Genomic DNA, 15,213 nt, shown 5'->3' with positions numbered 1-15,213 from the left:
CACAATTTAATTAAAGTTACTTAAAGTAAAGAAATATGAGTGCAAAACAGATAAGTTGTTTCTATAAGATCCAAGTTGAAAGTCTGGGAAAGGCACGTTAGAGGTGAGTTACTAAAAATGTACTGTCAACTTAGGTGTGGGAGACCGAACTGTAAAACATCATTAAATCTGGAAAAATCTGATTGCCTCACAAAATGTCTTTAAGATCTCACTCCACTTTAAAGAAACTGAGACAAAATGACCGTGAAACCCTTGGACGTGTGGTGTGGCTTATATGAAAAGTAGGATGCAAAGCACTAATGGAAGGCCCTAAACTCAAAAGACAGGACTTGGCCCTACATCAAAAACTTGAGGGATGTTTTAAGTTAAAGGCTTAAGGAATGATTCAAAAAAAAAAAAAAAAAAGCTAACACTAAATGGTGATGAATTTATCATATACGTTGAGGGGGGAAAAATAACTGAAGTTATCCTAATGTAGTTTTAAACATAGCTTAGATAGATAGTATCCAAACTCAGTTCCTTTCAGCTTCCTCCCACTAGTTTTCTTTTCAATAATGGTGACTACTTCCTACTCTTTATTATACACCATCAACCATTTTGCTGAATAATTTATAATATATACACCTAATAGTATTAGTGTCCTGGAAATAAGAAGCAAGAAATAGTAATCTAGGAGGGCTACCATGATACTTAGTATGGCACAGAACAGCTATTCACTAAAGGATGTGATTGAAGATCTATTCCAAATCAAAATTTGGTAATACCTGAAATATCCTTGGAATTCCTCCAGTATTGTAGTGAACTACTAGGCTGACTTTATTCTCTTTTTCCACAACTTCAAAGGATCCTTCTTTCCATTTTGTAATCCCAGTCTGCATACTTCGAATTCTGATAGGACCATGTATCTTCAGAGGAGACATACTTTCTTTAAAAATAAATTGCTTCTAGCCAAATTAAAAAATATATATATACCTTCACCTGACAGATTCTAAGGAAGAAAAATACAATAAAATAATAAGTTACAATTTACTAGTGATTAAAACAAGAGTTTGAAAGAGAACATTTAATGAACCATCTTATGTCCTTTTCTCCATTTCAATAAACTACCTCTTACTAAGTATCCTCAAAGGCTTTGGTTAGCTGGATGGCACAGGTAAGAAAAACAAATGAAGCAGTCACTGACATTCAGTGACTGAATTTACCCACCTTTTATTTTTTCTGCACATGTTCTCTCCTTTGCTGTGTACCTGTGTCCATTAGTGCCTAAATTTTGCATTTTGTACCATTAACAGCCATACTACTGCCACTAAAGGCAAGACAATCAGGAATACTAAAGATTCCATTCTCAGTGTGAGTGCCCACGGCAATATGAGCAACTTTTACCTTCCTTCATGATGCTAAAGGATCTTGAATTTCAAATATAAGTAAAAAAATATTTTCAGTCAGCTAACTCCGTTTGTCAGAATTGAGTTCCTAGCAAAACATCAAATCATATCACCAAATAATTCTTTTTACCAGTTGGTAGTCTATGCATATCCATATGTGAATAAATAATAAATAACTGTGAGAATAATGAGTAATTAATTGTGAGAATAATCAAATTAGTTTAAATGAATAAATAATTGTGAGAATAATCAAATTAATTCAACCTAAAGAATTATATTACTTCAGAAAATCATTTATTCTCTAGGGAAAACAGCCTAACCAAAAAAAACCCCTGTTCCTAAGATCCACCTACCATTTATGCTTAATATTACCATCCTTGGAAAGAATATTTACCAATTTTATCTTTGACAAATATTCAAATTTCCCAAGTGAACTTCTGATACTTACAGAAATGATAGAATGTCTAAGACTCTTCAAACCAGCTTACCAGATGTCAGCACGTAAATACAATTACAGTAACAGCAAAAAATGTTATCAAATAGTGCGTGTGTTACACACATACACACATATATGCAATCATCTAAAATTAAAACAAAACTTATACTGTAGCCTTCAAATCTCTAAAAACATTGCCTTTAATACAGATTCTTGCTTATAATTTAATAAATTAAAAATCATTAAACTTTGCCTCTGCCTAAACAGCTCAACTAGAAAAGCTAAAAGTAGTAGTATAACTACAAAGGAAAAGCATACTAGATCTAGATATCAAGAGCCAGCTCTGTCACTTACTAATTTGTAACTTACCTTTCCTAACAACTAGTTTTCTCAACTGTAAAACAGGAATATGAAAATGCTATAGTGTTGCAATATTAAATGAAATAACACACATTAAGCACTCAACAGGCAGCAGCTTCAATACGAATGGAATTACTGTCCACTTTCTGAATTTATTCCTTGTCTGCAACACCTCTTTATCCAAAGATCCCAGACAAATAACTTGTTAACAAGGGTCACCAACTCACTGCCTATAGAGGCCAGGTAGGTGACACAAATGATTTAGGCAGGCAGAATATGAAAACTGCTACTCAAATCTAGCCGGTTTTGCCATGTAGAAAGTGAACCTAGCATTGCCAGATCATCTAATTCTTCAAGAAAATGACATCCATATTTTCTGTCAACTGCCCATTTTAAATTGTGGGCAATGAATTCAAACTTATTTTTTAAAGCCACAAATCAAACAAAACCCACCTGTAGGTAGAATACAGCCTGGGGAATCCTAGTTCAAGGCCTCTAGGTGCCGTACATCAAACAGCTAAGAATAACTTTAAAGAGAGATATGAAACTACTTTGAATAGTTAAAGGTATTATGCATTGTAAGTCCTCTACTATTACTCACTCATCTCATCAAATTTTTTGAGTGCCTAATTGTGGCCAGATTCAGATAGCATAATTGGCTGGATGTATGAATCCATCAAAGTAATAGAGGCCACTGCTGTTTACAGACCTGTTAATGTGACATTTTGCTCAAACTAGTAACTACAAAATCTGGGCCAGCAATGTGTTTGTAATGCTTTTTTTTACAATTAATAATTTGGTGCTTCATCTTTAGATACAGCCTTGAGATTTTTTCCACTCTGTCTCTCAGCACTGCCAAGAATATGTGGCCCCTCTCCTACTCCAGTTGCCCATGCCAGAAACATGAGTTATCTTTGACTTCTCTCTTGATGATTATTGGTATTGGACTGGAAATGGAAGGTAAGGTTGTCATTTCTACTTCCATATACCTTCCAGACATCTTTATAGTGAACTTCAGGTCAAATCACATCACTCTCTTCAATATCATTCAACAGCTCCCCAATGCCCTCACAATTAAATCTAGATTCATTAACATGGCATAAACACTCTTCATGATCCAGGCCCTGCTTACCTCTCTATCCCCAACAAACCCTCCAAATCCAGCCATCTGAACTACCTACAATTTCCCTAAAAAAGGCATATGTTCTCAAGCCACCGTACCTTTGCACACACTGTGGTCTACCTCTGCAGGATTTTTACCTACTCTCCCCATCCCCCACCACCCCCTTTTTTTCTTCTCCTGGCTATAAAATCAAAACTCAAATTAGATATTATTTTCTCTAAGAAGGCTTTCCTAGCTATCTCACTTTTTCTCTCACCCCATATCCACACTGACAGCATTGAATGCTCTTCTCTTCTGTTGTACCCTGTGCTTACCTCTAGTAGAGCATTTACCATATTGTATTATAAACTGTCTATTTACCTCTTTGTCTCTCTCTAGCTAGACTTTGCTGTTTGAAAACAGGGAGTATATTCTTTAATCTTTGCATCCCCACTGGGACAGTGTCTGGCACACAATAAACAAACTCATTATTCAAGAATAATGAACAAATCAACACTATCAACTTTATTCGATTTACTGTTAAAATATACAGCAGCAGATACCAGAACCATAAATCCCTTTTATATGGCCGATATAGGATTATGTTTACTAAGCTCTCTGCAAGAGTATCACTCTGCACTGTATACCTCATCTTCTGAATACTACATATAGGCTTTTTCTATGTGCATCTGAATTTCTCCTAAATGCAAAGCTGTCCACATATCTTGTTAAGATTCAATGAGAGAAAAATCATTTATGAAAAACAAGAATATGCAGTTACAGAATGCATTATTAAAACAAAAAACATTAGTAAACTTGCCTAAACTGGAATTCATATAATTTATTGTTCAATGAAGAAACTCCACTTAAAGAAAGAGGTTTATCAAATTACCTCATCTTTCCTTATGTCAGGGTGCCAAATTAAAAGCGAATAACATAAAACCCAATTATCTTAAATTACCTTAAAGACCAAAACACAAGTAAAGGACATTGACCTTGAATTCCTCCAACAAAAACATATTTTTAAAAATTGGATTATTTAACAAGATTTGGAGATGAAGATTTGAAAGTTCAATAAAAAAACTTTATTGGTTACTTCTGTTTCCCTCTATATAATTCTCTCTATATGTAATACATGATTTCTCTAGATATAATTCTCACACATTTTGATGCAGAGTTTTGGTTTGTATAAAATTTTACATCAGATATTGAACATTTTCTTAACCATTTCTACTAGCAATCTCTCTTTCTTCTATGAGAAAAAATCTAAAAGGTACAGAACATAAAATTGGCAGAATCAATAAGATTTTTTCTTAATGCCTCAAGCTAGTCCATTATCTGCTCTTGCACTAAATGAATTAACTATATTTACTTTTGTACACTGATCATATTATCAGGGTTTGCCCTACCTGGTTAAGAGAAAGAACACTAAGTTTCCTTTTTGGTATCTAGCATGATCCAGTAACAGTTAAACTTTCTATGAACCTAGGACAAAGACAAGGTTTCACTGAACTCTGTAATGTTAATTCACTATCAAAGCAATATTAGGAAGACAAAGTACAAGGAAAACCAATTATTCTTTAAGTACATCCAAAGAGATTCCCCATTCCCTAAATTTCTTCACTATTGTTAAAATTACTGTTCAATTTTGAGCAGTCTATGAAAGCTCAATCAACCACACTGGCAAAAATGTTTCTATACCCTCTACAGTTATTTAAATGCTCATATTTTAGGTACTTCTTTGAAAACATTCTTATCCAGAGGGTATTCTGTGGTTTAAGAAAGCGAGCTAAAGCACAAAACTATTACTACAAAATAGAAGAAAACTGTCAATTCTTGCCAGTTTGCATACTCTTGGAAACATATAACCAAAATAAAAACATTACTTACTTTTCAGTGACTTTTACTGAAAAACCCTATGTAATAACAATTCACCTTTATTCTGATCCTTGTGCCAAAGGCAATGCGCTCTTCTTGGGGAACTACTCATATTCTGCAGCTATGCCAGTTCTCCGGGAGCCATCAACTCAGCTAAAGAAAATGTAAGTGTGTCTTTTTTTTAAAAAATTCATTTACAGAATTAAAATTTTTATACAATTTTATACAACAAAAGTTTGTTACAAAATTTTATACAACAAAAATTAACCTTTGACTACTTAAAAACCACAAATTACTTTATAGAAAACATTTAATGCTCAAGATACACATATACACACATACACATAATCAACAGAACTCTAGGGATATATCTGCTGTGGAAAATGAGGGACTCCAGGAGCACGCACCTTCATCAATTTGTGTCTTTTTTAATTTACTCCTGCTACATTTTGAAACTAAGAAGGCAATGAAAAAAGAATATATCCTTTGTTGACTTTATAAACATTGTTACATAACTGGATGTCTTAAATCTTAAAATACCACTTCCATGATGTGTTGATACAAATTTCAAAAGGTGGGTAAACTTGGCTTTTACTTTTCTTTCAAAACTATCTTCATGGGCTTGTTTCCCAAATTTAGGCCTCTCAAAGCCTCAACTTTCCCTGAAGCTCTACCCAAACATTTCTCACTGCCTTCTTGAATACTATAACGTCAACTTTAAACTCCTTTGTTCACTTGGTAAAAAATCATTTATTGAGCTACTCCAATCTGTTGGCACTGTGTTAGGGATACACATGTGAACATGACACAGTCCACGCCCTCTTTAAGAGACTCCCCAGACTTCCCTACATTTGTCCTTCCACTGTCATTCAGACAAAAAGATCTTAGCATCAGCTTTAACCTCATTCTCATTTATCTAAAACAGTCTTTCCATCACTACTACCCTAATTCAGAAATGCATCACTTTGCCATTCTTCCCACCTAATATTTATTATGCAACATTTACTAAGCACAGTACTAAGCACCATACATGCAATATCTCATAATCGTCACAACAATCCTAAAGGATGGGGATTATTAATATCTCTATTTTACAAATGAGGAAACTGAGGCTTAGAGAGATCAGGTAATTTATGCATGGTTACAGAGTCAGTAAGAGACAAAACTAAGTCTAGCACCAGAAGCCATGTTTTTAACCACTACCTTATCGCATCCCCAATGATTTGTAGCAACCACTTTCCAGTCTCCATTCTCTCAAGATTTTTCTATCCAATAAATCCTTTACCCTGTAATACCCTTTCTAAAGGACTATTCTTTTTTATCTCTTACCAACTAAAGTGTGTCTCCTTAACTTTCTCTCTAAAGGGGGCAGGGGGAGGCTGGAGGGGCCCTGTCTTATTTTCTTTTGTACTCCCAACAAAATAACAGGCACTTAGTAAATGCGAAAATATGTGCTACTGATGCTAATACCCCTCCCAAACATTAAAAAAAATTTTTTTTATTTTACTGTGGTAAGAATACTTAACATGAGATCTACCCTCTTAACAAACGTTTAAGTGTACAATACAGTATTGTTAACTATAGGTACAATGTTGTACAGCTTATCTCTAGAATTTATTCATCTTGCTTAACTGAAACTTTCTCCCAAACATTTTTAACAGCTCATCACTATCTACAAAATAAATCCAAATGCTTCTGTGTTTGGCACTCCTACTTTTAATTTTCAATTTCTCAACATAAATCCCGTTCTACACACACAAATTATTAAATTTTAGTATTTTCTTCCATAACTACCACCAACCACTTACTTAAACATGGAATTTTCCTTTATATAAATTTTTGGAAACCTCATCTTCACTGGTCTCATAGTTTAACCTGTTGTTAAAATATGTAAACACTGCTCTGATTTCTAAGGGCTTTCTTTCCTAAAAAGATCCATAAAACAAATGCACAAAAAGATAAAATTAGTGTGGTCGCTGAAAGTAAAGAGAGAAGTTGACCTAGATAAAGTTTATCTCCAATTCAAAGAGGCTAAAATCTGAATGATTCTATGACATAAGAATGGGTAAAATCATCCAAAGCTGGAAAACCCTTTGGTCTTTTGTGTCCTTTAATTTGTCTGCAGAGTGAAAAGATGTTTGTCATCAGATGACAAGAATATCAATAAGCTGGTGTTTCCCAAAGACATGATGCTTCTTATAGCAAGCTCCAATTTATTTATTCATTTAACAAATTCTTGAGAAATAGAAATGAAATAGTTCCTAACTCATATTCTAGTAGAAGACACATTTTAAATAATCACACAAGTAAATATAAAATTAAAAGTTCTGAAAAATGGATAAAGTTCGGGCATGATGAAAGATTATAATAGGGTACCTGATTTAAGGACCGGGGTGGGTTTTTAAGCAGAGAAATGATGTGTTACTGCTGAATGGAAAAGTGATGTGGTTTGTTTGGGTCTGGGGAAGAGAGTGAAAGGAGCAAGAATGAAAGAAATTAGGACAACCAGACAGGAGAGTATTGAAGTGATTCGGCTTATAACAACAATTACAATAACAATGAATGCTCACTGGCTATTTACTCTACATCAGGTGCTTACCATGGTTATTTAATTTAATCCTCATAGCAATCCAATAAGGTGATTATTATTCCCACTTTACAGATGAGACTATAGGAAACATTAAGTCCAGGTGAGAGAGGACTGTGGCTTGAACTAGAAAAGTGCTAATGAAAATGTACAGAAATATATTCAAGACATACAATGAAAGTAAGAATTAACAGAACCTGAAGAGGGTATAGATACATGGGATGACGGCTTTCAAGTTTCTACACTATGTAAATGGATAAATGGATATACCACTTAATGAAACAGGATACCAGAAGAGAAAGCATTTGCGTATGGAGAGAATTAAGACTGGTTTCAGACATGTTATATTTGAAATTCCTAAGAAAAAAAATCAAGTTGAGATGTCAAGCAGACAGTTAGCTATTTAGATCTTGAGCTGAAAACAAAGGGAACACGCTGGAAATAAAACTTCTCATCAATATACAGGTAGAATTTAAAGCACAGGGTGGAAGGGAAGAGTAAAAGGAGAACAACCTAGGACTGAACACAGATAACCATTTTACTCCATCAAACATCTCTCCCTATGATCATCGATTACTTTGATGTCAACAGGCCTTTCAGTCCTCATTCAACTTTACCTTTCAGCAGAATTCAACATTACTGATAACTTCCTTTACCTTTTCTACAAGACTTGTACTCCTCTATCCGATTACTAAACACCAAGAATCCCTCAGGTGCTCCATCCTAGGTCCCCTTCTTTTCTAGCACTGTACTCTCTTTAGGTAATTTCATCCACATCCATAGCTTCAATTACTATCAACATGACAGATGACATCTATATATTATATACGTTTACCTATATATCCAGCTCAGAGCTCTCCTATGAGCTCCAACCCAGTATATCCCAACTGCCTACTTGACATCCTCTGATAGCTTTTCCTGTTAGAGACTTGTCAGACACTGCCACCCCAAAAAAGGTATTTACACAGAGCCTAAATTTTGAAAGGATTACAAAACCACTACAGGTCAACTCTTCAGACAGAATTTTGTCGTCAATTATCATTTCCTTTCACGGATCATGACCTAAAACAGGTAAACCTGACAACCTGATCTGATGGCTAGAGATGGGGACCAACCAAAGGCACTAAAAAATACAAATCATGCCTTTTAGTGAGAAATGGTTAGGAAAGAGAAGGTGAAGAACAGCCAAGAGAGTGAAACAGTATCATATCCCAAGGCCTGATGGACGTGCGGCAACGGAAGTCACCTGAAGAGATAGCAGGCCTAAGGGACGAGTGGCGGACGACAACAGCCCCTAGCAAAGAGGGGTCAGGTTCGGGTCGCGGAGGGAGCGAGTGACGGTAAAGACCAGGTCAAAGGAGAGGAAAAGCCTGGGAAAAAGACCTAAGTGGAGTACCTGTGAGGCCAGAGGGGGCGTCGCGAGGATGGGGGCGGGCTGAGCAGCAGCAGGGCGAACTCCAGAAGAGTGAACGCCAAGTGGGCGGACCGCACGGGGTGGGTGGGCCGGGGGAGCTAGGGGAGCCAGGGTTGGGGCGCCAGGATAAAAAGGCTCAGTTGAGACGCTCGCCGGGCCCACCTTACCTGTGCCTGCGAGTCCGGAGCCTCGGACAGGCCTGCCGGAAGCACGGAGTCCTCACGGAGGGGGAGGAGCCGGGGGTTAGGAAGGAAGGGACACCGGGCACGAAAGAGAGGGGCCGCTCGCTCCCCCAGTCAGGGAGAGCGGCTGATGGCGGGAACTGTGACCACACGCAAACACGCACGCACGCACGCACACCCGACGCGACCAGATGAGGCGCGTGCGCGCCAGCCTGAAAACTCCGCCCCTTCTACGCCCTCGCCCCGCCCCAGTGCCGAGCGAAGTCTCGCCCCAGCCCTGACCGTAGTACGCATGCGCACTTCTTACTTCATACACTTTCGCCCTCCCACCGTTTCCCTCCTACTCAGCCCAGTTGGGCATGCGCACTACTTGTCCTCCCGGGACTGCCGGGCTTTTCCCGCCCTTCACTGGCCTCCGGAGAAGGGTCAGAGTTCACGCCCTTCTCTGGAGATACCTGCTCCAAGCCGGGGATGCGGGGACTAGTAGGTGGCGGATGTCCTTCCTGTCCTGAAACTTAAGGGACAAAGGACAAACTCTACAACTGTTAGCTCCAAGAGCTGGGAGGCGGGAAGAGGTTGTGTGGGCGGGGTCAAGGGTGAAAGGTCAGAGGGGCTGCGAAGGGGCGGAGCCAGCCGGAGGCGGATGGCGGCTGTGGCGGCTTATCTGCTTCAGCGGCAGAGGCGCTGAAGCTGGGACGCGGGTCGGGCGTGTCCGGCGGTGGGAGGAGAGCGGCGGCCGCTCCCAACATGCACAGTCTGGCAACGGCTGCGGTAAGTGGCTGGGCCGCCCAGCCTGGGCCCAGAACGCCTCCTCAGCCCGGCGTTTCGGCCTTCTTTCCTAGCTCCCTGTGTCGGGCTGCTCCTCCTGCCCTCAACCCGCGAAGCCCCGGCCCCCTTCCTCGCCGCGCTTGGCTGTGGCGGAGCCGGCCCCCACTTTCCTCGCCGGCCAGCTCCCGCGGCCTCTGACGCCGCGTAGCGCGTTCTTTTCTGGCCCCAGGGCCTGGTCCCGCGGCTGGAGCGCCTCCCTCGCGGCCCGGACGGGCCATTCATTGATTCATTTCGCTGACCAACAGTTTCAGGGCGCCAGTTCCGTGCTTGGCGTTGGCGGGGGCGAGGGGACTTCCGCAGTCCGCCTGACACTGCCCGTGCTCTTGGAGCTCCCTGCTTAGGCACATCGCGGCGGGGAGGAAATGGCTTCTAGCTCAAACCACTTGCTTTACAGATGCAAAATCCGAGACCTGGAGAAGCGAATAGTTACTATGTCCGACTGACGGTTCTCTGCGCTTAAAACCTTTTTTCACACATCTCATTTTACCAGCGTGATCTTTTACCAAGAAAAATAGATAGAGTAAATTAACCTATGTGAAGTAATCCTGTGGTCTCCCATTGCATTGAGAGAAAATCCAGACTCTTTGCCTTGGCCTACAAGGCCCTCTGAACGTTATGTTCCTTACCCAGGTTTTCAGTCTCTTCTGTCACTTGCTCCGCAGGCTCCAGCTACACTGGCCGCCGTTACATCTCTTCTACTTAACGCTTTTCCACTCCAGGTTGCATCTCTTACACACACACACACACACACACACACACACACCCATGTGGGTGTCCGGCTCCTTTTCCCTCAGGTCTCTGTCTAAATCTCCCTAGAGTTGCCGTCCCTGACCGCCCTATTTAAAGTAGTTCTGTAACCCCCCAACTTTTCTCTGTTAGAGTACCCTTCAAAGAATTGATCCCAATTTGTAATTCTTGTATTAATTTACTTGTTTGTTATTTGTCCCCCTTTTGAGGTCAGGGACAGGGATCATGTGGGTTCTGTTTATATGGTTACTCCAGTGCCAAGTCAGTTCCTGGCACCAAGTAAGGGCTGAAATATTTTGCTGAATGACGCCGTATAGATGAGGGAGGTGACTACTGAGAGCAAATAGCCGTAATGGGCAGACAGGATCTTGTGATTCGAGCATATTCTTCTGAATGCCCATCCAACTTTTTCAGTTTAACCAAGGTGAAGTGACTTAAGGAGAGAGTAATATACTGAAGTTGCATTACCAGGCAAAATAACATAAATCCTAAATAGAGGACAAAAGTTGCCTCAACTTTAAAGTCAGAAAGTGAGCTGAGTGTGACTAGGCTATAGACAGCATTGTCATTTCCAGGGCAAGTGGCATCTCTGCCTCCTGGCACCAAGTTTCTAAAGTGTTTGTAACTTTTCACAGAGAGAGGTACCTTTTATATATCTCTTAACTAGATGACTGCAATTTCCCCAGCTCTTTTGTTTCTTCCAGATTTTACATGTAATATGGGAAGAAGCTAGTCAGAAAATGAGGTTGTTGCTGGTAGGAGGGGGGCAGGTTAAACAAAGGATTCTGCTAAGGTTGGCTCATCCATCTCTCAAAATCTGATTGTCTTCTCTAGGCTTTGATACCAAGCTGCTCTTTCCCCTGTGCCTCCCCAGACTCTACCTATTCAGTTCCTTTCCAGTTGCTCCCTAATACATCTTTTGAACAGATATTAGAGCTGTGGTTCATTACTTAAAAACTCAGTACGTGTTTCTTCAAGTAAATTTATAGTGCCTTACCTTTATTTAGAAATTGAGCTTTTGATACTTTTTAACCTGTTATGCTGTTTGGACTACACAAAAGCTCTGACAAGTTCATTTGTACCACTCATTCACTGGAATATTTGGTTAGTGAATCTGAAGCAAAAAAAAGTTGAGCCACCTCTTTCCCAACCCTTAATGCCTTCCATTAGGCTAAACTGCCTGTGTTATTCTGATCTGGGTAAAGGGACACTAATGGTATATATCCCTCACTAGAAATTGAGGAGTTAATAATACATGCAGCAGTGCCTGCAGTAATCTAAACAGCTTGAGAAGATGCTTACTTTTTGTCTAATGATGAAAATTTGTGTTTATCTTTATTTCTTTTTTTTAAAATAACAAGTAAATCACTTCAGCTAGGGAGATAGTACTATCAAAGGAGAATGTGATCACATACGAATGCAGGATGTTATTCACTAGATGGAGGAATTGAGATCATTTGGGATGTGTCTTAAATTTTGACTCTTTCCTTTAGTATTTTATTATGCCAGCAATTTGTAGTATAGTGGACTCTTCTCATTCTTTGCAGAATACATCTTAACATCTTCATTATTGCCATTGCAGAATGTAATTTCTTTCTCACATCTACTAAATAGAAACAGAAATACCCCACAGGATTGTTTTAAATAAGAATAAGAGAGTGCTCAGTGGTTGGCTATGTTCATTCATTGGTTAAAAGACTTGCTCCCAGACTTCAGCCTTGGGACTCTAATTCCTGCCTCAGCAAAGTAACAAATCACCTGTTATGGACCTTGAAGACTGCTTCAGCTTAATAGTACCACAGATCTTCACATACAATGGGTCTTTTGTAATGAATGTTATACTAGTGATCTAAAACAGCCAAATGTAAACCTTTAGGAGATGCATTGGGTATGCTTCGTTTTTTGCTTTTTTTCCCCACTAATTTCCAGTGGCAATTCTGACATCCTTAAACCCTTGCTTTTTCCTCACTTTCCATGTAACCAGCAGCTGCATTAGTCATTTTATATCTCTTCGCTGAAGGAGTGCTAGACCCCTCCTCTTTGGCAAGTAGAAAGAACATTAAGCACTCTGAAGGATCTAATTCAGACAGCTGTCTCCTATTGAAGATTTAAGCAAATTAACCAACTTTTCTTTGCTTATTCACTTCCATTTTTAAAAAGTTATTTTGAAGAACATTCTGGCCCATATTTTATAAAGATATGAGGATAGTTAAGCTAATTTAGTGTTTCCCTTTGGCACTATTAAGAAAGGTGTTTTCTTGTTATATCATCATTATGTAGACACCCAAAGCCACGTGTTGAGTTGTCTCCAGACCAGAAATAATCTCTATTTCAATCTAATTCCATTTTTTATTCACTATCATGTATTCATCGATAAGAAAACCAACAGCTGTTTTGGTCCTCGAACATGAAATTTTATTGATAGATTTGGCCATTTTCTGTTTAAGAGAGCCATCAACAACAATTTTTTAGTTTACTCAAGAGGGGGGATCATATTTCTTTCCCATTTATGGGTAAATGTGGATCTTTTCTAAGTTCTAAATATCTTCTTTTCACATTCTGTTAAGATTTTTCAGAAGTGGAAGACCAACTATCAGTACCCTGTGTTAGTGACACTTGGAGTTAACCATTGGTGACTCACTTTGATAAATGTCTTAAGCTTCACTGAAAGAAAAATGTTACTTGAAATACATTTTCTACATACAAACCAATAAACAGGAAGGAGGAGAATGAGTCCCTCCTAGTTGATAGTACAGACATTTTTTAACACATCTGTTAAAAGGAAAGGACCACTGACTCTAAGTAGGTTATAGCTAAAAGTATATAGTTACATGTAATTGGTCTTGTTTTTGATGTTGGAAGTGTTGAGGCTGATAACTAATAGTTCAAATCAGACTTCTCATAAATGACTTTGCCTCTGGGTATGTTAATTGAACCCACTATTTACTCAAATCCAACTGTAACAGAATATCAAACTTAAACTTCTGTATTGGGTTCTTAAATAATTTCTTCAACTTGGAGGAATATTTGTGATTTCAGTCCTATAGACAAAGTAGGACTCACTGATTCTAGAGAGTAGACTAGAGTTTCAATGTAATTCTGCCATATACTTGCTTGTGTAAACTTCAGTATATTAAACCTCCCTGAACCTGTTTCCTCTTAGAATTTTGAGAATAATTTGAGGTAATCCACAGTGACTGGCACATAGTATTTCAGTAAACATTGCCTCCTATTAAAAGTTCTTAGAAAAAATCAAACCTAGTCTATAGTAGAGGGCTGGGTGTGGGGTTTTCTGAAAGGAGTATAGAGAATTTGGGGGGGATAATGGAATGTCCAGTAATGTATCTTGATTGTGGTGGTGGTTACTTGGGTATATAGGTTTCTCAAAATTCATTGAAATGTACACTTAAATGGGTGCACTTAAAAGTTGTGTTGTATGCAAATTGTACCTCAGTAAAATTGATTTTTTTTTTTTTTTTGCGGTACGCGGGCCTCTCACTGTTGTGGCCTCTCCCGTTGCGGAGCACAGGCTCCGGACGCGCAGGCTCAGCGGCCATGGCTCACGGGCCCAGCCGCTCCGCTGCATGTGGGATCTTCCCTGACCGGGGCACAAACCCGTGTCCCCTGCATCGGCAGGCAGACTCTCAACCACTGCGCCACCAGGGAAGCCCAAACTGATTTTTTTTGTAGCCAGTTAGTTTAGTCTCTCACTTGTAACTAAAGAAAGAAATTTTTCAGATTTTAGAGCTGAGACTTTGATAATTAATTTAGTTCCCTCATATAATCAATGATAAAATGGAGGCTTAGAAAAGTAAATGATTTATTCTAGGTCACACAATGGTAAAAATGGCAAAACTGTTTTGAAGCCACTTCTAGCTCCCAATCCAGTGTGCATTCCAGTTATGTACTGGTGTAGTTACTTGCAAATCAAGGTCTTTTTTTTTTTTTTTTTTTTTTTTTTGGTGGTACGCGGGCCTCTCACCGCTGTGGCCTCTCCGCTTGCGGAGCACAGGCTCCGGACGCGCAGGCTCAACTCAACCACTGCGCCACCAGGGAAGCCCTTTCTTATTATTTTTAATTCTTTTTTGGCTGCACCACACACGGCCTGCAGGATTTTAGTTCCCCGATCCCTGGATCAAACCCGGGCCCCCTGCAGTGGAAGGTCAGAGTCCTAAACACTGGATCACCAGGGAATTCCCAAGGTCTTTCTTATTCTTAAACTTGACAACATGTTCTTAATTCTAGGTCTGTAAAAGGGGTACAGGCAGGATCTGTGAGTTCCCTGAAATTATGT

The 15,213-nt window shown here is 39.3% G+C and overlaps 2 protein-coding genes across 12 annotated transcripts in view; one reads left to right on the top strand and one right to left on the bottom strand.

Annotated features, from left to right (window-relative positions):
* The window catches only part of USP37 (ubiquitin specific peptidase 37), a 90,530-nt gene extending 81,035 nt beyond the window's left edge, over positions 1-9,495 (bottom strand). For 2 of the 11 annotated variants that reach the window (XM_073807257.1, XM_073807266.1), the window contains exons 1-4: positions 9,330-9,494; positions 5,174-5,314; positions 2,635-2,708; positions 765-988 (exon numbers count right to left, since the gene is read on the bottom strand). In XM_073807257.1, coding sequence (XP_073663358.1) covers positions 765-920 — 156 coding nt within the window. In that variant the 5' untranslated portion in view covers positions 921-988; positions 2,635-2,708; positions 5,174-5,314; positions 9,330-9,494. The other 9 variants (XM_073807263.1, XM_073807258.1, XM_019938943.3 and 6 more) reach the window with 9 other exon arrangements.
* Positions 9,496-9,755: 260 nt separating this feature from the next.
* Positions 9,756-15,213, top strand: part of CNOT9 (CCR4-NOT transcription complex subunit 9) — a 28,333-nt gene continuing 22,875 nt past the window's right edge. The window contains exon 1 of the mRNA XM_004321125.4: positions 9,756-10,115. Coding sequence (XP_004321173.1) covers positions 10,092-10,115 — 24 coding nt within the window. The 5' untranslated portion in view covers positions 9,756-10,091. The remainder of the gene's footprint in view (positions 10,116-15,213) is intronic.

Source organism: Tursiops truncatus, chromosome 7 (assembly GCF_011762595.2).
Source record: "Tursiops truncatus isolate mTurTru1 chromosome 7, mTurTru1.mat.Y, whole genome shotgun sequence".
Lineage (NCBI taxonomy): Eukaryota > Metazoa > Chordata > Mammalia > Artiodactyla > Delphinidae > Tursiops > Tursiops truncatus.
This window is presented reverse-complemented; position numbering and strand designations above follow the sequence as displayed.